The sequence below is a fragment of the Antedon mediterranea genome, chromosome 3, assembly GCF_964355755.1.
Source record: "Antedon mediterranea chromosome 3, ecAntMedi1.1, whole genome shotgun sequence".
Taxonomy (NCBI): Eukaryota; Metazoa; Echinodermata; class Crinoidea; order Comatulida; family Antedonidae; genus Antedon; species Antedon mediterranea.
In genome coordinates, this window is record NC_092672.1 from 30,059,975 (window position 1) to 30,081,779 (window position 21,805).

Consider the following 21,805-nt stretch of genomic DNA (forward strand, 5'->3'; position numbering starts at 1 on the left):
CTTTCGTGTCAAAACACGCGCCGTTTTTTTGTGCGCCATATATTCACGCGGATACTTATATTTACAGTATCGTTTACTTATATTTACAGTATCATATCCGTAACACCCTAAGTACATTCTTTACCGGTATTTGTAAAATAATGATTTATCTTTGAATTAAACAAGGTACAGGGGTTTAGCCATGCATTACCACAGACATAAATTAGAACAATTTTACCGTTTGTACGTAAGGTATGTACGTACGATTACATTGCATTTAAATTCATGTATTTGCAGTACCCTAATATTTATACTTATTATTTAAACAACAACTATGTTTTTCTAGAGAGGTGACAATCCATTTCAAAGGAACAAACACAAGATGATCTGCACAAATTAAGTGGAGTGAGGGCAACAGGTCGTGAACAAATCAAGACATTAATTGACTGGATTTAATCCCACTGTACAAACCACCAAGCTACAAATTCACTACTCCATAAGGATAACCGGTACTGCGGAAAATAAAAACAGAAAATTTTAATTCATTACTAAAATAAGAGCCAGAGGAGCAAGTTCATACACGGAGTTTTCAGTTAGGCTCTGTCTACACTATTTATGTGACAAAAGTTGTGATTTGCCCACATGGACACAATGACATCACTACCATATTTGTACATCACACTGAAATTGTAGACAGAGCTTTAGGACCTACTCTAAAATCGTACTGCACAGTTCGTATTCATTGCGAGTAGGCATACAATTAAACATGCGTTAAAACTGGAGACAATTATATAATAATCCTATTAGGCCTAATAATTAATAAAAAGAGGAGAGACAACTGTATTTTAGTATAATAGATAGGACTAACGTTAGAATACAATTACCAGTACCGTACCGTAATACTGTACTGCAAAGAACATATGTTTTATAAATTATTACCCCCTCCCTTCGCATATGGAAGGTTATATTTTTGTTTAAGATATCTGTGCGTGTGCTAAAAGATGGATTTTTACCAAATTTAAACCACATAGATGTGTTGACGGACGACTCCATTAAATATGGAAGCAATCCGGACTAGGATCCCAATTCTGGACCACTCTTATTATTTACTAGCTTTAGGCCATACGTCAAAACTACAAGACGGATAGTTTTAGATTCTTAGTATTTGCCACCTTATGAAGTATTTTCCAATGATATTAATTTTGTATGTATTTTATAAATTCAAAAGCAAATCACTGGAAAAATAACAATACTATGGTATCAATGTCTGGATCTAAATAATATAGAAATACAAATAAAATATGCGAAAAGCTAAATGAAAATGTTAAAAAAATAAATTGCAGAGTAGAGAATTCCTTGGTGCAGAGAGTGTAAAAGTTATTTAGAATATAAGCAGCCTGAGAATAAATTGGAATAAAACATAGTATAATAGAGGATGCACAGGCTTGGTGGAGAGTTTTTGATAGAAAACCAAAAACAGTTGGCATAGGCCTAGAGACGATCAATTTTGGGGTCAAATTTAGAAGAATATCAAACATGGAATAAATTTACCGATTTGGAAGTATGTTTCTAATGTTAAAAGGAACGAGTTCTCCATCAACATAAGGACATTGTTCATCAGTAAGTCTAAAATGTTTTAGGATTTCTTACACAAAAAAGTAATTTCTATTGGTTTTCTTTGTCTTTGCAAATTTTGTCGCTCCATTCGACATCTATTAAAACTATGAAATTTGCATCAAAGTGACTAGCTGAGTTAGCATTTTGGGCAGCAGGTTGATCAAGCATCAATTATTTAATTGCTGATTGTTATGTTTCCAATCATTCTAATAGGGAGTGTTTTTTTGGTTTCTCCGATGTACTGTTTACCATAAATATTACTGTATACGAGATAAACAACTTTAACTATAAACATGTGGCCAATTTGTTAACTTTTTTTTTTTAGTAGAGTCGACTAATGAACACGTTTTGCAAGATTTACCAAACGAGTTACAGGCCAAATGAATGTTGGATGTCATTAAAGTCAGTAAATCTAGGAAGTTCAACAATGGGTAGTCCTTGAGATGTCCAGTGGATGGTAGAATGGGCATGTGTTTTTCTGTTATAGCATCTAATGGAGCCAACCTAAAGTGATATATTGTGACCAATGGCAATCAATTTGGCTGACGTGGTTTGTCAGAACAAGAAGATTTTATAAAACCTTCTTTGAGTTTAAAAGCGATGAATAATATATGCTTTCTTTTTATCAGTTTGGATGTATTCTCGCCCGTAATTTTCTTAGAGTTGTCCGGTTAGTTCTTCTGTGCGACTCTAAAAATCTAAATTTGAAGAACAACGTCTGATACTAAATGTGGGGATGGCAGTTATGTTTATCCGTGGGTTTACGGAATATGTCAGTTTCAAGTATACCATTTTCCATGATCACTTTAATGTACAAATTTAAAATATGATTTAGTCAGAACTGTGTTATGTAAATTTTAAATTTAGTTAATTTTGCGGATAAAGTCCGTATAGTCCTGAATATATGAGAGGAGATCACATATGGTTTAAGTAATAATCCAAATTATTAGGTTTTGTAGCAGTGCCGATGCCCGAAATTGATGGGTCAACCAGAATTGCCTGCTTTGTGGATTTACATATAATAATCTATGAACATTAAAACCTGCCTAGAACTGGATCACCGGTGACTGGATTGTGTCAAATGAGGTCAAATCTTTAGATCGATATTGTTTTTCACCATTTTTATTCGCAATTTCCGGAGTCGGATCGGTTTACGATAAGGAAAACGTTTAGTTGTCTTAGGGACTCCTCTTCATAAAATTTGATGTCCATGGCGGCAACAGCAGAACCCTTATTTAGCTCTATTTTTAGAGATTGTCGCATTGATCTGGACAAGGAACGAATTGTACGTTCTCAATAGCCTGAATTATGTTTTTGTGCATCTATAATAGCCTGAATAAATGCATTTAAATATTATTTGTTTGCACGATAACGTTTACAATTTTCAAGTTATCGGAGGAAAAAAAATGTTGGTGACCCGAGTTATCTGTCTTTAATATGGGCGAAAATATAAAATAGGAGGCCCCTCTACAAGTCTCTTGGTAACATTTGGTAAGAGAGATCCAGTTCTGCAAAAAAACAAGATGTGATTATAAAGGAAAAGGGTTGTTTCATTACTCTAAAACCAGACGGTCGTCAATTTTAGTAGACGTAATAATGAAGAATGCCAAGTTTCCAAAATGGTACGTTTACAGAAATGCACAGTTCAATTCTGAAAAAAATAAAAAATAAAATAATGTTTTCAACAAAGTCAATAGTTTTATTTTATTTTTTTAATTTATTATTTTCTATTTCTATACGGCCGAATTGGGAAGACTTATCTTAATATGGAAAATATTTTGCCATTTTACGCGCATAATTACAATAACACTTTTTTTACATAAAAGCAAATGATAAATAAATATCTGAAAGACAAAAAAGAAAGGGTTAATCTTCTAACTCTGAAAAGATAAAAATACATTCATTACCCTGAAAAAGAAAGTATTTTGTTAGAGCATATAATTATTTTTGGGTGGAGTTCATTTTTCGGGTGGTTATTGATGAAACTGCACAAATGTCTCCGAATAGACGATGTCTCTTTCGAGACAACGTCTCTTCAGAGACATACTGACCACTACATCCTATCAGAATGAGAAGATCTAGATACTAGAAGGAAAACGACAACAAAACTGCCCACATACAAATGTCTCCGAAGAGACGATGTCTCTTTGAAATATCATCTCTTCAGAGCCATTATAATGATCACGAAATCTAATCAGAATTGATTATAATATGAGACAAACAGCAACAACTTCACACATACAATCTGTTTCCAAAGAGACGATGTCTCTTCCGAGACATTGTCTCTTCAGAACATAGTATCAACGAACTGTTCTCGGTCTCTTTGAAACCGAAAACAGTAAGCAGATACTGTACACTACATCTGACCAACATAACTGCATTCTAAGGTATTTCGTGGTAGTGACGTGACGTTGATGATGTGTCTGGTTGTGGCAATCACCCGAGTACTGAATGATATCAATGCCACGGGTTTTTTTTACATGGTACGTCTGTATAAAGTGACAGACAGATAAACCAGTTAGTTGATACTTTCCACTACATCAGATCAACATAACTGTACTCTTATGCAACCTACTCTAACCGCGTCCTAAATCCTGACTACGCGATCCTACGACTTACTTTGTTTTTGCCTCTTGAGTCTTGACGTGTTAGTATATTTACCTACCTTGGACTGATCATATCCATTTGGACTGGCCGATACGCTCAAACAAATTCTACGCATCAACGCTAATCGCGCCACCACAATTAACGAAAACTCGTAGAAAAATGTTCATGCGCACCAACCATAATAAAACCAGTGCGCATCAGGATACTTAAGTTGCACACTGGCGGTTGTATCATGCATACCTAAGTGTTAAAACAATACTAAAAATAACGATCTAAACTAACTTACAATTGTATTTATACAATAATTACGCCATATTATATTTGTATAATGACGACGTTATGATGACGTAAGGCCAACTTAAGTACTATTCACGTGATATGATGATGTTCTAAACGAACTTACAGTTGTGTTTTTATACAATAATTACGCCATATTATATTTGTATAATGACGACGTTGTGATGACGTAAGGCCAACTTAAGTACTATTCACGTGATATGATGATGTTCGTAAAGATATACTGTATTCTTGTGACGTGATGATGTTCTTACTACTAGTACTACTGTTCACACGGTGGTACGATGATCTGTAAAAAATTAGTTAGTATGGAGAAAAAACACATAATATATACAGTACGTTCGAAAAATTACAATCGTATTGTACAGCTCCAATAGTATCTTAACTACATCTTACATGTTCTTATTTACAGACTTAATTAATGACCAAAAATGTGGTCGCAAACGGAGCTGTACTGATTACGTAATAATCATCACGTGATATTAACTCATCCTCGTTCCAGAAGATTGCAATATAATTAAATACCTAAAATAGCATAGAAATTGTATAAACACAATAAAAACTATTAATGCATGACACAACCTAATATAATTGGGATAATTATATAAACTGAAAGAAAATGGCGTTGACATATTTAAGGCTGCCCCTGTTATTAGTATGTTAATAATTTGAACCAAAAAATAAATATATAATTCTATATCATTTTTTTGGTTCCATGTTAGCTCTTACTATGTTTGATGACAACGGTACATCCAAAATCTTGATATCAAAAATATATATCCAAGGCAAAAATCTTGCTATCAAAAATAATATATCCAAGGCAAAAATCTTGATATCAAAAATAATATTATATCCAAGGCAAAAATCTTGATGTAGAAAAATCCAAAACAAAAATGTTGATAAAAAAATATCCTAGTCAAAAATCTTGATATTCAAATCAAAATCATGATATAAATTAAAATCCACAAACCATGATATCATAAATTAAAATCCACAAATCATGATATAAATTAAAATCCAAAAATCTTGATATAATTTGAAATCCACAAATCGTGACAATATAAATTAATTATCAAAAGATCATTTTATAAATTAATTTGTATAAATAAATTAATTTGAAAATCTTTGATATACGATATACAAGAATCCACAAATCTTGATGTAGTTAATTAAACGCAATAACTCTTGAAAGGTTTCAAAGCGTTTGGTCATAAAAGTTGAAATTGAATCAATAAGATACAGATGAAAATCAGTAAGGCTTTACAGTAGGATGTAAAATTTGGATATTTTAAATTTTGTTTTGATTAATTTCATTGAATTAAGAATCGATCACTAACCCCCACCCACCAGCTACCTGAAAAGAAGAAGAGAAAGTAATTAATTGTCGTCTATGTGTGGGGAACGTTATATCGTAAGGATAAGGAACAGTGAAACAGAGTGAAAGACCCTTATTGGCTGACCAATGACAAGCAGCAGTTCGGTTAATCCATCGCTTGTGATTGGTTAAATTTCTTGCGTTGTGCTGCTTACGTCTTAGCATTGTGTCCAAGTGGTGGAAACAAAGCTTAAATAAACGACTAACGTATCGTAATGTTTTTGTGAGACTTTATAAGCTAAAGCTCTGTTTACACTTAAAAAAAATGTTATGTGCCCATATGGACACGATGACGTCATATTACTACCATATTTGGGCACATACCATTTTTTTTGTCAAACTAATTTGATAGTGTAGACAGAGGTTTTTCTATATGTCTAAATAAATGTTGCCTAATTGGATTACTGAAAACATAAAACCTGCAAATGGTATAAAGAAAACATAGTCTTATGTATAGCCTACAATATACACTAATTTTTACATTATACATTTTTTTTTTCGGAAATATAGGACAGCAAAATAAATGTATCGAACTTTGCTTTATTAAGCCAACAGGTAGTTGTTTATTAACATAAGTTAAACTAAAGTACCGTAATTTGATAAATAATGTAATAAATTAATATTCTAGCCGCACTAAAAACAAACTTGCATCGTGATGGGAAACTTATTCTACAGCTGCGCGCGGCCATGGTTGGTCATTACAAACTTACAGTAGGGCCTACATCAATAACGTATCAAATTTGTTTGTGCGGAGGTACAGCCCGCGACTTTTAAGCTAAGTACAATTATTAACAAATACGAAATTAATTGTATTAATGATAGCGGAGTTCTTAAAATACTTTACCTACTGCAAAACCCTGTATAAATCGACAAAGGCTCGTTTCTTCTCCACATCCGGCAAACACCAACTGAGGTATGAAACAACTAATTGGTATGCAACTAATGCCATATCTTTGGTATGCATTGAACCACATTCACATTTTCATTTAAATTAAAAACGTGTTAATGACGACGAGAATACAATTTGATTGGATCATTCGCTAATGATATGCAAATGATTTGTGTTGCCCTGTGTATAACTGGCATACCTTTGTTCCTGCTTTTCTGATTTAGGGAACAATATTGTTTTCATCACCAAAACAATATTATATATAAATTCAAAAATGGATTATCATGAATAATTATGATACTTTTCTCTGGCTTTTAAATTGGTGAAACGTTGAAAAGTTTTAATTCAGTCCAGATCAATTAGTGTTCATTGTGGTATAGATTTATTGTATGGGAGAGTTTCGTTTTTAATGTATCCCCTAAATGGGTACCACTATTCATGGGACACGCTAAGGAGACAATTATAATGGGTGTCTTCCCATCTTAATAGGGGTTCTACTGTGGTAAATGCCATAGACATCAGTTATATTATTGTCAATAGAATCCATATTAAAGGAACATCCTAGTCTCGAATATGTACAGACCTCCTGTGTGTGATCGGGTGTGGTCGTGTTAAAAAACTCCCAATCTGTCCTTTGAATTACGAGTGTCCCAAAGTAGGAGCTGTACTAGGCCTATATCGTTTATGTTTTATTAAAAAATATTATATAAATGTACAGTTATTTATGCCTATTTTGTGATCCACTTCTGTAATCATGACAGTAGGCCTATGATCTGAAGGATTTGATATCAGTGCACACAACGGGTAGAAATAAATACGTCATTCTATAACGTCAGTTAAACACAGTACTACTTAATAATAAAAATATTAGTTCATTTATATAAAGCAGGCCTCTCAATGCACTGCACATTATTATTACTTATTGATAGTCGGGGACACGGTGTATACTTTATATTCTTTGTCGTATTACTTGAAACCATAGTCGATATAAAGTAAAATTGACATGTTTACACTCATTATTTATTTACGTCTAAACGTTCTTTACTGAAACTCTTGATTTGCTAATTGAAAGCCCCGCCTCCATTCCAAACTTTCCACCTCCAAGGTCTCCCTAGCTTTCTATCAAAGATATTTGAAGTACCCACTATGCTCGATACACGGAAGTCTTAGTATTGCATACAGCACACAAAAACTTATGACTGTATTGTATCAGTAACATTTTAATTGAATACAATTTACACATAACTAAGATTACAAGAATTCATGCAAGTGTGTTATGTGTTTGTGTTTGTTAATAATAGTGGAAATTTACCACATAAAACAATAGTGCAGTAGTCATTCGACCATGCTCGACCTACTGAAAACAGCAAATTAATATGTGTCGAGTAAAATGTTTTGTATAATTGAGTGTAAAATACATGAATAGATAGGATTATCATTAACACACTGTGGATGTGTGAATGAATTCCTCAAAACATGGCAAGGAACCTCTTCCACTTTTTATATTGTTTTATATTATTTGGATATATTTACACTTTTAAATAACATATATTTGACACTAGGCCTAGCCTATAGCTACTGCACTGTCATACAAAAGAAAAATCAAAATTAATGGAAAAGGTTTTAAAGCAAACAGTAGGCTACTCATTTGTGAATTGTTACAAAATACAACTATGACCGTCCTTTATTTCATTGCCATCCATTCTTCCCATGGCCGTCTTTTAATATTTACCATCTCATGACTCGATTGCGTTAACTGGTACATGAAAAACTGTACTATAGTTATTGTCTGTGAGACAACTTATTTTTAGTCCGAAAATTGAAACGTCTGTTTTGTCTTTTTAATTATCTTTATCTTCTTGATCCTGCCTCCTCATCACCAGCTACACCAAGCAATACTGAAAACATTATTTTGTTTTCTTTATAATTTTTACGGAAGTGATAACTTCTTTAAAACTACAAAATGTCCTACTGATTTATCAAACTGTAATAATCCGAATTGTCTGTCAATTGTACAGCATTTGACTTTATACTCAGAAAGCAATTTATTTACGTTCGTATCGCCCTCTATGGGCGGCCATGCTTCATTATCAACAAAATCAATACAATTCTTCTGTTTTATGTGCTCGACTGTGTGTGTCACATCGTACGATTTTTTTATTAATAAAAAAAACGTGACTGTGTTTACAACGGGAGCATTACATAAGGTAATTGAATGTGTTGTTTTTAGTACCCAATGTGCTCAACTAATTTTATTTAACGAGTTTCACATAAATGATGCATGCATTATTTCAAATTCTACTTCCATCTTCTCCCCGCGCGGCCCCCGTGTGTGTGGTGTGTGAAATCGAGACGAGACAGTGACCACGTTTTCATTTTTATATTTTTTCACCGCTGTGTGTGGTGAAATCGTAAACCTCCTTTATACGATAAAAGATTTGTTTTGTTTGAAGAAAAAACGTATGAGAGGTCGTAAAAATCGTGCTAGCTGAATAGTTGTATACAACATGCAATAATCAATGATCTTGCACATGAATGAAGAAGAAAAAGAACAAACAGCTAGCTAGGCCTGTCCATACTGTATCCTCTTGCTTGGCGATTGGCGAGTGGATAGACAGAGGCACGGAGAAGGTGTGTCACTACGTCATGCATAATTATTATTCCGATCTAACTAAACACCGTAGTTCTTTACAATAATTAAGACCTGTCTATGTTGACTGCCATGTTGTTATTATTTATTAATATTAAATGTTATTGACATTTGTAGTAGTACTGTAGTGTGTAGTAGTAGTACTACACTAGGTTACAATCATTTGTTATGAAACGAAATTGTAAACAATAACACTTGGATGTTGTGGATTTATCAATGGCATGATTATAATATCATGCTTTTACGAGTCTATAAAGTAGTAGTATTATTCACTGTACAATGTTTTATTTATTATGTACAAGTTATTTTTAATCTACTAACTATACTACAGCTACAGAATGCATTCTAAATGGCTTATTTCTGTATGAATAATTTAAATTTCAGTACGAATAATGATTAATTTATCATATCATCTAGTAATAGTGCTTATGTAAATACAACCAACCTCAATTTTATAATCGAAAGACTTCCTGATTCCTGATTCGCTAATTGGTAAACAATAAGCTAGAGCGTTTTCCCGGCGTAGATAGTAGTAGTGTAGCATAACATGTAAACAATGAATATAATTAAATCAACTGTCCTGTAGCAAAATAATATGCGTGTATGAAGCGTATACACTCCCACCTTTTACTATAAAGTATTTATATTTTCTCTATTAAGTATAAAGCACCATCTGTGCATTTACATTATATGAGTTTTTTTAAATAACAGTGTTAATAGTCCTATTGAAATATATGATTCATAATTATTGTATTTCATTTAATAACCCCTCCTTTTGATCTCCTATGTAATGGGGACACCTTTCTATGAAACAAAATGAAGGAATGTACATCACTAGGGACACTCGTATATAAGGGACACTTTGTTGGGTCTTGATAGCGGTTCTGCTGTAATACGGTTTAAAAAGTAATATCAGTTAATCAATTAAGATTGAATACTAAAAATTACTAAAAGAAATTTTAGGAAACCATTAAACAATTACTATTTAAACAAATGCGTACTTAATATTTTAAATTCAAATTCATTAAACTAATGAAAACTTGGTCCGTATTATCATTTAATCATACTACTTCTAATCAACATTGTATTTAACTATAGCATTTAAAACCATAATGCATAATCTCATAAATATCTTTATAATCTAGTTAGTATAATAATAATATCTCTTTGTTTTATTTAAACAAGATTATTATGAAGAGGACTGTTTAAATAGACTTTACTGTACAGTCTCAGTTGAAGGGCAGTTTTAAAGCTCTGTCTACACTACCAAACTACAGTAATTTGACCAAAAAAGTATGATGTGCCCAAATATGGTAGTGATATAACATCATGTCCATATGGGCACGTCACATTTGTTTGTCCTGTAAAGTTTTAATAGTGTAGACAGAGCTTTAGATTAGTGTGTTTGCATAATGGTTTGCAATAATCTGCAATATTCATTAAAATAATGTGCATAACTGTAAATTATTAATTTTAAAGCATACAGTAATTCTAAGAATTTTAAAAATTAATTTTCATTTATTATTCTCTGTTTTTTTGTTATGGTTTAATAATATGATTTGGTTTTCTTCTACATTGAAACAAACTACACACACTAAAAAATCATACTTTACTGCAGTAATTGTAGTTTACTGCAGTTACCTGACTTTAGATGAATTTTGACTAAAGAAAACAAAATTCAGACTGAAACATTTTACAAAATTGCTATAAAAATTATAGTAGAATTTTCAAGGTTAGATTACAAGGAAATAAAAAAATTAAAAGATTCTGACAGAATCAAGAGGTTATATATGCATGATAATGCATACCTAATAAAGAAACATATTACTATCAGATGCATACACTTGTTTAATTAAATATTTGAATATTCAAACTTTCCAATTGTATCAACAATTAATTGTAATTAGCCTGTGGTTCTAAGTTTACAAAACTATTTTGGGACTAAAAAATGATTTTAGAAAATAAATTAAATAAAGACTGTGTTGTTTAGCCATAGGTTAGCAGAAAGCACTCAGTCTGCATCATTTAATAATTAAACATAATTAATCATAATTAATATAATTATGTACTAGCAACATACACATATGGAAAAGTATAAATTTAGTCAAAAAAAAAATCACTGAACAATTGTTTTATTACAAATTTGCGCATTTTGAATAAATAAATATATTTTAAATAAACTAGATTACTGTATTAAAAGGAGTCAAAAGAATACAGGAAAAAGGAAAGTTCAGATAGAAACAAGATCTGTTGTATTAGAAAACTCATATGGGTTTGAGTTAATTGTAGTTACTCAGAAATTGCAGTAAAAATAATGTTGACCTTCAGGCCTAGTACTGTACAATGGTATCCTATAGTATCATCATTTCTATCCTACATAGGCCTATAGATCATTTTAATTCAGTCAGCTGTTATTCAGTTGTCGTGGATCTGAATTATCAATTTGTGTATGCAGGTAGCCGATTCTACGTTGATTTATACGCAGTAAAGTTAAAGCAATAAAATCTAATGGCGATATAATACTAGTAGTCGGATACGGGTACCAGGAATATTTTCAATGCTTGTTTTTGTGGTGGAAATGTATTAATTTGTGTGGGTGAAGATGATGTGTAGGCTGTGAAAAATAAATAATACACGACAACCCTGCTTGTGATGATATATAAATTACAGTACTAAACTGCATTGATTAAATTTATTTTTGGCATGAAATTGTAAGGAACGGGTAAGTTGTCAATCTGTATTCATTTGTTATAAATTTGACTTTTTTTGTTTTATCCTACTCTTAGTAAATTACTTTTTTTGTCTTGACAATGACATACTGTTTACAGGTATTCTCTGAATATCGGACATTGTTGGGGCTGGGCTAAATGTCATTCTATGTCTTCTTGTACAGTACATGGAATCTTTCAAATGTATTTTTAGTTGTGTCCAATGCGACTCTACAGCTTACTATGTCGGTCGGTCAGTTGGTCAGTAAACACTAACTTAAGCATGCGACTGCAGCCATGTATATGGCCTTGTTGATGGTTAAAAAAAAAATGAATTTGGGACCTTTTGGACATAACTGTATTTATTTTTTGTTTCTGGTTTTCAGAGATTCCTGATTTGAAGCTAGTCATTTAGTGTTTGACTGAGGATAGGATACGTTAGTGAACTCAATCTGTCTGTATAAAACCTAGACAGTGCAGGTTTAAAGACCCCTTCCCTGCAATTTTGGACGTTTTTTGGAAAATAATACATATATATCACTTTAAAAACATTAAACCATGTCATTCCTTGTCTTAAATGTACGTTTTATGGTAAATTATGATAAAAAGTGAGAAACAATGCACTACCTAAGTAGCTCGCGGCGATCGACCTCTCGTGGACGGTCTTAGGCCTAGCCTAGCTAGGCTTAGTTTTGTAGGCCTAGCTGGTAAACATCGGTAACGTACGAACATCGTACGCGAGCTATATACCTAGCCTGACGTTGTATAGTTGCTGCATTAATTGTCTTTCTATTTTTGCCAGACTCCGTTGATACAAATTGGGGAAAACCCGGTATTTTTGCTGAAAAGTTAGGAGTCTTCCATTTGTTTTGGCCTCACGATCGATCGAAAAGTGGGCGAATTACAGGTGAAAAACAAAAATATCAATCCGCGCGCAATGCATTTTGGGATTTATAGCGGGCCGCTATAATTATTAGAATCGACTTATTTTTCACATTTTTAACCGTTTAAAGACGAAAAAAGTTATCGCAATAGGACCATATAGTATTATTTTTACATTAAATATAGTTTGTGATCTTAAATTAGATCTAAAAAACGTAGGGAATGGGGCTTTAAGTAAATAAGAAATGCCTACTTTTCACTATGGTTAAACTGTACTGTAAAAGCATACACAGTATAGATAACTGCTTCATCATCTTGCATTATTCTCAAATATTTGTTTAGAAAATGTAAATATACTGTATATAAAGTATAGTAGACTGAAGTGGCCGAAGAAAAATCTTCACTATAACACAGGTATAAGGTTTTGGGAAATGCCAGACCAGAGTATGGATCTGTCAGTTTTTAAATACCAAGCTAGATTTATGTTAGGAACTGTGAGTGTTGCTGGCTGGTAGAGACAGGTATACAATACATACACAGTACACAACCATATTGCAATATTAATAACAAGAATTGAATATAGAGCGACTTTTACAGAATTAAGTATAAAAAGATGCTTAATTAAAAATGTTGGGCATCGTGTGAATGCTATTATTATTATTATTATTATTATTAAATGTAGACAAGCATATTTTATAATGGCAAAAAAAAGCAAAATATACAGTAGTACTTGTATTGTAGCCAATCAAGTGGAAAAATGTAAATAAAGCATTGTGGGTACTGTTTGAATAGTGAATGAATATTGTAGTGTAATTCTAAAGAAAATACTGTAATTGAGATTTTATCAAGTTAAAGCTTTTTTTTTATGGTGTTTTTTTAATGGAATCATTTCCGTCATACCGCATAATGTTGCATACAATATGAATGGTCTGTTCAGTTTGTACTGTACTACATTTTATGAATGTACAAGTTGCAAAAAAAGTTTTGTGTGGCATTTTGCTCACTACACTTTCCACTTTTCAAAACTATATTACCAAGTACTGACAGTATACTAATAATAAGTACAAATAGTGTGTTAAAGATGTATTGCCTTCCCCCCCCCCCCCCCCAAAAAAAACCCCATTAAAATGAAGATTAATCAGACTTTTAACAAGCCATTTTGCAGGTTTTTTTTAACAAAGTCAATCACTTTTGTACAAAAAAAAATTGTTTTAAATTAAATGACATTCAACCAAAAACCCATTGACTTCCAATTCCAGTTAATTTGACTATTTTTGCTTTTTAATCTGCAGTTTTTTAAGGTAAATAAATTTTGGTCGATCCAATTCTTTAATATTAACTGTGTGACATTAAAAAGGCATATTTAACACAAAAAATGTGTAAGATTTTTTTTTCAGGGGGACGACAATACATAAAATAAGCCTAAATCTGTAAAATGGAACTACTGTATTTTAGTCATATTTAGCAAGAATTAGTAAATAATTTGAACACAGGATGGAACGTATAGCATTCACATTGCATATAATCTTCCCAGGATATGACCAATACGCTAGCTAATCAAATCAAAGTGTTTTCGTTTAAAAAAAAAAATGTTTTTAGTACCATACGTTTTTTTATCTCATATTATTGTTTGCTGAATGTGAAAACGTGTTGATCAGAAGCTATTGTAGCTGACCTAGATTTTGGATTAAACATTTTGTTTTTGTTTACTACTACTGTAGGCTGTCGCCACAACAAACTAACACTATTATTTGAAGTCTGTATGTGAGTCCATCCTTGACAAAGACAATCTTGGCTGAACACCAAAACCAATCTAAATTTACCAACATAAACTATTGGGGGAACTGTAAGTATTTAAATATCGCATGCTCTGATATGTATTGAATTTCAAACAATGCCTGTATTGTTTTATACTGAATATATACTGTCAAATGGATGTGTATACTTGTGGATTACAATTTAAGGTATACAACAGTAGTAGGTGTAATAATAAAAAAAAAACCTGCAAACCTCCAAAAGCTTCAGAAAAGACAGCAAACCTGATTCAATGAGTCTTATCCACTATCGTGATTAAATCACTTTTTTACTGTATGTTGTTGTTGTTACTGGGAGTTTGCTACTGTTTGTTGTTTTGCAGGGTTTAGCAATACCCCAATATCAAAAGAATTTTATTGTTAAAATTGTAAAAGATTTAACGTAAATACCACAATTTTCTTTTAATCAGATGCAAGATTTGCATTGGAACAGTGAGCTGTTGAATGCAAATGTTTAAACTGTACAGTTACATAGCCCTGAAATGTTGCCTAAAGTAGCAGACATGGGGTCAAAAGGTTAAATTAACAGACCTCTAGTCTTATATAATATAATAAACTGTTTGTTTTTTTATTGCCAATAATAGGGAGGTTTCGCAATCTTGCGAATACGATAACGTGTGCGTTACGTATCCCTTTATGTAAGCCAGTAAAAATCTGTTTCGCATGTCAACGAAATATTGAGGGCGCCTCCCAAAATATGACTGTGGTAAATGTGAGAGAAGCGCAGGTACGTGTTGCTTGGTGCTTGGCTGCCTAGGCCTAGCGTAACATCAAAGCGAGTGAAGATTTTAAAAATTGCTGTTTATCAAAATTTACCTGGCATTTTAGTAAATTACTTTAGTAAATTACTTTCAATAAAAGTATAATTATATTCTAATCATGAATCATTCCTGATTCAAATGCAAAATGTGCAAAATAGATCAAAAACTATACTCGTTTTGTAGTTACGAATATGACTGGTGATATTCGTCAACACGAATACGCTTTACGAATATGAAATGGGGATCAGCTCAAAAGTTTCACAAATGTGTGACGTATCCGTTTTCGTTATCGTAAGGTTGCGAAACCTCCCTAATGGTACTAAAGTGTGACTGGCACTGTTTATACAGTAGTTCTATAGTTTGCGGAAAAAACAAATCCAAAACAGATTATCGGGGTTTTTCTTTTGCATGAGTTTTCATATTTTTGTTATGATATGATTTTGTGACTCAATCTAACCTGTATTTGACCTTGTATGCTAATTTTTTTACATAAGCCTTTGATTGGATAAGCAGGTTCATGTGACTAAATCGTGTATGTTGCCAATGTACACTGTTGATTGAATCGTAATAAAAATAGACCTGGCTGGCGATCTAAACTAATAATTACAGAACCCAAGAATGCAAACTGTTTTTTCATAAAGATGTTTTATGGTTATATATTTTTTTATTCATTACCCTGGCCTTTAGATAAGAATTGAAATACTTTAATTTACGTATATTTTTTTTTCTTTCAAATTAATTTAACAATTGAATAATAACAATAATTGTTTAGGATGGCCTGATCTGAAGAAATAGTAATATAGATTTATGTTCTTTTATACTGGTAGGTACTGTTGTCATACCTGCTGACTATCATACGATATACAGGAACATTTATTATTTCTGATTTGTTTGTTATCTGACTGGCTTAAGACTTAAGAGCTACTACAGTAGGCCTGATTATTCCATACTGTGCTGGCCTAAAGTGGGGCCCTTTTTTTAAACTGTTGAACCTACACTGTATACTATACAATAGATCTATCAAAATAGAAGAAAACATCTGTTGTATAAATCATTTTAAACAACATCTCTCATAACTCCCCAAAAATTAATTATTGATTTTTGTTTTATACATACTGAACTGCCCTGGGAACTATTAGCTATAGATAGATATAGATAAAACTGAGGGCAGTAGACACTTTTGTTGCTTTGCAGCCGGTGACGACAACATCATTGGATTTTGAACAATCTTTTTCTCATTCATACACAGTAATATGAAAAACCTTGGCATCTGATTGGTTAATTTTGTATCACATGCGGTTCTATTCCATGGCGAACGTTCTATAATTTAAGGGAGCGTGTCAAAATCATTTTTTCGCATGTACCGCATTACATTACAACGCGGTAGCTGCGTTATGAAGGTCATCTTTCGTTAATGAGGTGGCTTGTACTATGTAGTTGTGCTCAATGAAACCTACTGTATTACCAATAGTATGGCAGGTTTTTCACGTCCAAAATCAAAGCCCAGATTGACTCTGCCTCATTTAATAGAACAGTTTGTTAGTTTCCCTCTTCAACTTATTATAAAACATTCATCATTGTACTACAATACTGTACCATTACCAAAAGTTGCATACAAAAAGTTTCAACAAGCTTCCAGTATCAGGGCCTGTTTCTGCTGAGCAGAAATAATCGATTATTAACCGTTTATTTTTTTAATCGATTATTTTTGGGCAGCAGAAACGGCGCAAAATAAAATAACCGATTAAAAATAACCGATTAAAAACACTCAATCCATTGCGTGTTTTAATCGATTATTTCTTGTTTTAACCGATTATTGCGGAGCAGTTTTGAGCTGCAACACAAATAGCGATTATTGACCTCACTTTGACCTCTAGAGTATGACAAACTTATTCACGTAACAAAGCATGCTGTTTTGCGCGATATCGACGACGATCAGCAAAACCACGATCGCGATGTATACCGAATAACAATCACAGAGGTCCCAACTTGGGAAAGTCCATTCGCAGGAGATTTTGTCGTGAACCACATTCAATTCGTCGGGGCGTCGAAAGTCAACGCACGGGGAATCGAAAATCAACACGCGTGTCGTTTACGTCTCCTAATTAACTAAATATGTTACATACAATATATACAATATTTACACATAAGTTGGTTTAATTTTTACATAGGTTTATCCATCATTATTTTTACATTCTTATTTTTTTTATGGACACATCCTCAGTACAAAGAATTTAAAAAATAAATACTGTATTTTAACTAAAATTCAGTATATAAAATAATTTAACTTAATTACATAATGTACAATATTTACACGTGATAGTATTGCCCAATAGAATTTACTCATTATTTTTAGGCACAGGCCTAGCATAGGGCTTCTACTAGCTAGGCCCTAGCTAGCTACCATTTTAAAACCCCAAAACAATCGAAATAAACTATTCCGAATCCGTCTTATGCTACACGAGTTAACATATTATTTCAGATGACAAACATTGAGTTTTATATTGTTTTATCCATACGTAATTACACTGGCATTAAAGATATAACATTAAATAAAATGTAGGCCGTTTATGAGCTATTTCGCCGATTTCTTATCGCTGGGAAATTCCCCACCATCGACATCGATCGAGGAGTAGGCTAGAATAGAATAGAGGCCTAGCGTGCATGCCGGAACGGGTGGATTATTGCTATATAAATAACAAGTTTGAACAAAAGAGCTTACGACAATCTTAGGTAAAGTTTTATTAAACGTAGGCCTACTTGCTTGGCGAATCCATATGCCTTTTAAATCATTTTAACATGATCGTATTATCGGATCGTACAGTAAAATCACCTTCATGGATGGTAAAACCAAATAAAACACCGCCTCAACAACCTCGTGCGATGTGCGACCTGTTGTTCTTTGCAGCGGATCAACATTGGTAGAGTCCATTAATTATGAGGGTGTTTAAAAATGTAATAACTATTAAAAACGTGTCTCAACCACTGTATAATCAAAGCGTTTATTTAGTTAAAACTTGGATCCTCCCACAATTGATAATCGCGTATTCCGGTTACCACGTGATTGATTCACGGTTGGTTGCACGCTTTTTTTTTTCTACGTCCGGCGTGTAGTACCGTGCGGTACGCGAATGTTTATATTATTGTTACAGTGGCAGTGCATACAAATAAAAATACAATAATAGACCACGGAGACTGCATGAATAGACATTGTTTCAACATCCTGCCTCACTTTTGTATTGACTATTGTTGACCTGGGCTGAGCCTGGGCGTAACCGTAAATCAATTTGGCCAAAAATATGGGAAAATTTGAAAATGCGGTAAAAAATTCAAAATGCGGTAGAAAACGTCGAGATCGCGGTAGCGCGGTAGATGGGTACTAAAAGCGGTAGACTACCGCGAGTAGCGGTAGACTTGGGACCCCTGCAATCAAATGTTAAACATTTGATTTGTATTATTTTGTGGGGGAGAATTATACCGAGAGACTCCAGGATTCTGTGTTACAAGTACACCCGTTACATACCACCAGTCCAGGCTAACGATGTTTTACATGTCATTTTTTAGGCCTGTTGTCTGTTGACTTGTTTTGGTAGAAATATATAGCCTATAGGCCTAGCAGGCCGAAGGTAGAACCAACGAACGGCGAAACGAACTTTTTTCGCCGACGTGTCCTTATTAATATAACATCATTATTCTGTTGTATGTGGTACGGTAGTAGGCCTAGATGTTTATTTTACAAATAATATAGCTTTACGTAAGAGTAATTTTTAATCCTACATGTGAGAGTTTTAGGCAGCGATACGATGTTAAAACAAACCAACTCTCATCGGCCTTTCATAACTTGAACTCCGCTGTGGGGGAATGATGACGTGATTTTAAAAACCGATTACCTGAATAACCGATTAAAGTCGTAGCAATTTTCAATTGCAACGCGATTATTTTTGTGGTTTGCGGTGATTGGAAAAAATCGATTATTTTGATTTTTTCAGCAGAAACAGACCCTCAGAACATGACATGACATGACATTCATGATAATAATAATGGAAAGTGAAACTTATTAATACTGTACTTTTGTTATAATTTATTAACAATATTAGTCATAAACATTGATACTACAGAAGACTATTTTTAGTTATTGTTTATATAATAACCAAGCAAAATCATTCACTATCCTTCTATTCTTAAAAGTGGCAATTGTGTTCACAAGACAAACGTACTGTACACACAATATGCTATACATAAACAAAGTCCTATTAGTATTACACAGTCTTTTGGAGTGGAGAGTACGTTTTAATCATAGTAAACTTTTGTATGATAGTCTATAGATTTGACAAGAAATTTATTAACAGTTTTAGGATTGTATTCAATAAGGATGTCATTATTCAGTGGAGTATTTCCTCTAAACACTTTATAGTATTATTTTTAGTAGGATATGAATGAATGTGTGTCGGTTGATTCCCAATTCGTAGTAAATTCTGCAGGTTTTCTTTCGTCCATCAAAAAAACTGTTTCATAATTATAATTTGGTTACTTATTTTTTTTCAAGTATTATTGTTTATTTATTTATGAGACCTGACTTGCAAATAAGTGATTGAGAATAAATTAGTAATAACTAATGCAGCAGAAATGGTACACATTTCGAACAATAAGGAGCATTCAACGTGTGAACGTTGCTTCCAACCTCGACACTGGTTTGATGGTTGTAGGTTCAGACGATGACCAATGACACATCAATTGACCTGACCTAGTTCGGTCATCGCAAATTGAAAGCTCCCTAATAAGGCCTGGTTCACGTCCGTCTGTAATCCAGATCGAGAGCTATTCAATAACTATTCCGATTACAGTCTGTATGTATGTGTCTACAGTACATGGTAGGCCTAGTGTACACTAATATGTATGGGTTTGACATTATGACATGTTGCTACTGTGTCAAACACGATGATGATGATGATGAACCACACTAATTGGTTTGCTCTGGATGGTGTCGCTGGTGAATCAGTCATATTATCAGAATTAGTAAAAGGTGTTCACTTGAATGAATGAAGAATGCTTTTTGCATCAGTTGGTCTGAAGAAAAAAAGTTGTGTAATAAACAATTGGGATTAAATCGAAACAACATGAATACATCAGGAAAAAAAAAAACATTTGAAATATGAGATAGTTGAAACATCAGATTGGTCTTACTTAGCCATATTTTACATACAATAGAAATAAATGAACTATATAGCTGATAACCTTTCACCTGCCCAACCCCAATGTAGGTATTTCCACACCTGTCCCAAATGGGTTTTATTTAGTTTTTAAAAAATCAACTTGAGTATTAAGAGTAAAGGAATTCAATTTGTAAACAACTATGGGACAATATAATATTAAATTGATTCTTTTAAACTTTTATTGATGGTTGTAAAACATTTTTTTTTGTGTAAAATTTGCAGGTTAAAATTTATGTGGATGGTTTAACAGTTGGCAGTGTCTGAGGTAGGTGAATAGAGGATGGATCATCGAAACGATACAAATAACTCTGCTGCCACATATACACGCTTCTCTGGTGGCGGGGATGAGGAACTAGAAACGGGCGTGTATACTTTGGAGAATGAAGTTAGTCTACCAAACGGAAGTCCTAGCCGACCTCGTTTGATGTGGTGTTCGAACAATCGACGCATCTTGCTGGCCGGTTTTACGATCTTCTTGATTTTCTGTTTCGGTTTTATTTTTGGATATTTGGTACGGAGAAGTGTTCACAGTTATGGGAGCACATGTCCGGAAAATGGAACGAATAAAAACCAGACGGATGGGACGGGAACGACTGTGGCTACTCCAACAACAGACGAGATTCTTAGTAATATCAGTTCTTTGATATCAAAAACTCTAATGACTGACAATAGAAGGTATGATATTGTTTTTACTGTAGAAATAGGATGCGCTCATGCTTTTAGTTAAGGAGCCTTTATGTCTACATGGAATTCAACTCAACTGAAAGGAACTAGTTGCGCGAGAGAGCTTATGTCAGCATTTTGAAAAACTGAACGAAACTGAACTGAAAGGAACCAGTGTGCAAGCAAGTACTTATGTCGACACTGGAACCGATTGTAACTAGTCGTAGTCATAACGCGATTCGTAGTTGTATAGGAATACGTTAAAATAAACTGATTGCGGTTACCCATACCGCACATGAGACTCGATTAGGGGTTTTCACTCACGGAAAAAATATAACATGGCAACATTA

At 33.1% G+C, this 21,805-nt stretch overlaps 1 protein-coding gene across 2 annotated transcripts in view; it reads left to right on the forward strand.

The window, feature by feature from the left end:
- Window positions 1–8,895: 8,895 nt before the first annotated feature.
- LOC140045176 (N-acetylated-alpha-linked acidic dipeptidase 2-like) overlaps window positions 8,896–21,805 on the forward strand; it is a 28,350-nt gene continuing 15,440 nt past the window's right edge. The window contains exons 1-2 of one of the 2 annotated variants that reach the window (XM_072089976.1): window positions 8,896–8,971; window positions 21,015–21,467. In XM_072089976.1, the coding sequence (XP_071946077.1) occupies window positions 21,073–21,467 (395 nt within the window). In that variant the 5' untranslated portion in view covers window positions 8,896–8,971; window positions 21,015–21,072. Of the gene's footprint in view, window positions 8,972–14,771; window positions 14,851–21,014; window positions 21,468–21,805 lie in introns of those variants that run through there. The other variant, XM_072089975.1, reaches the window with a different exon arrangement.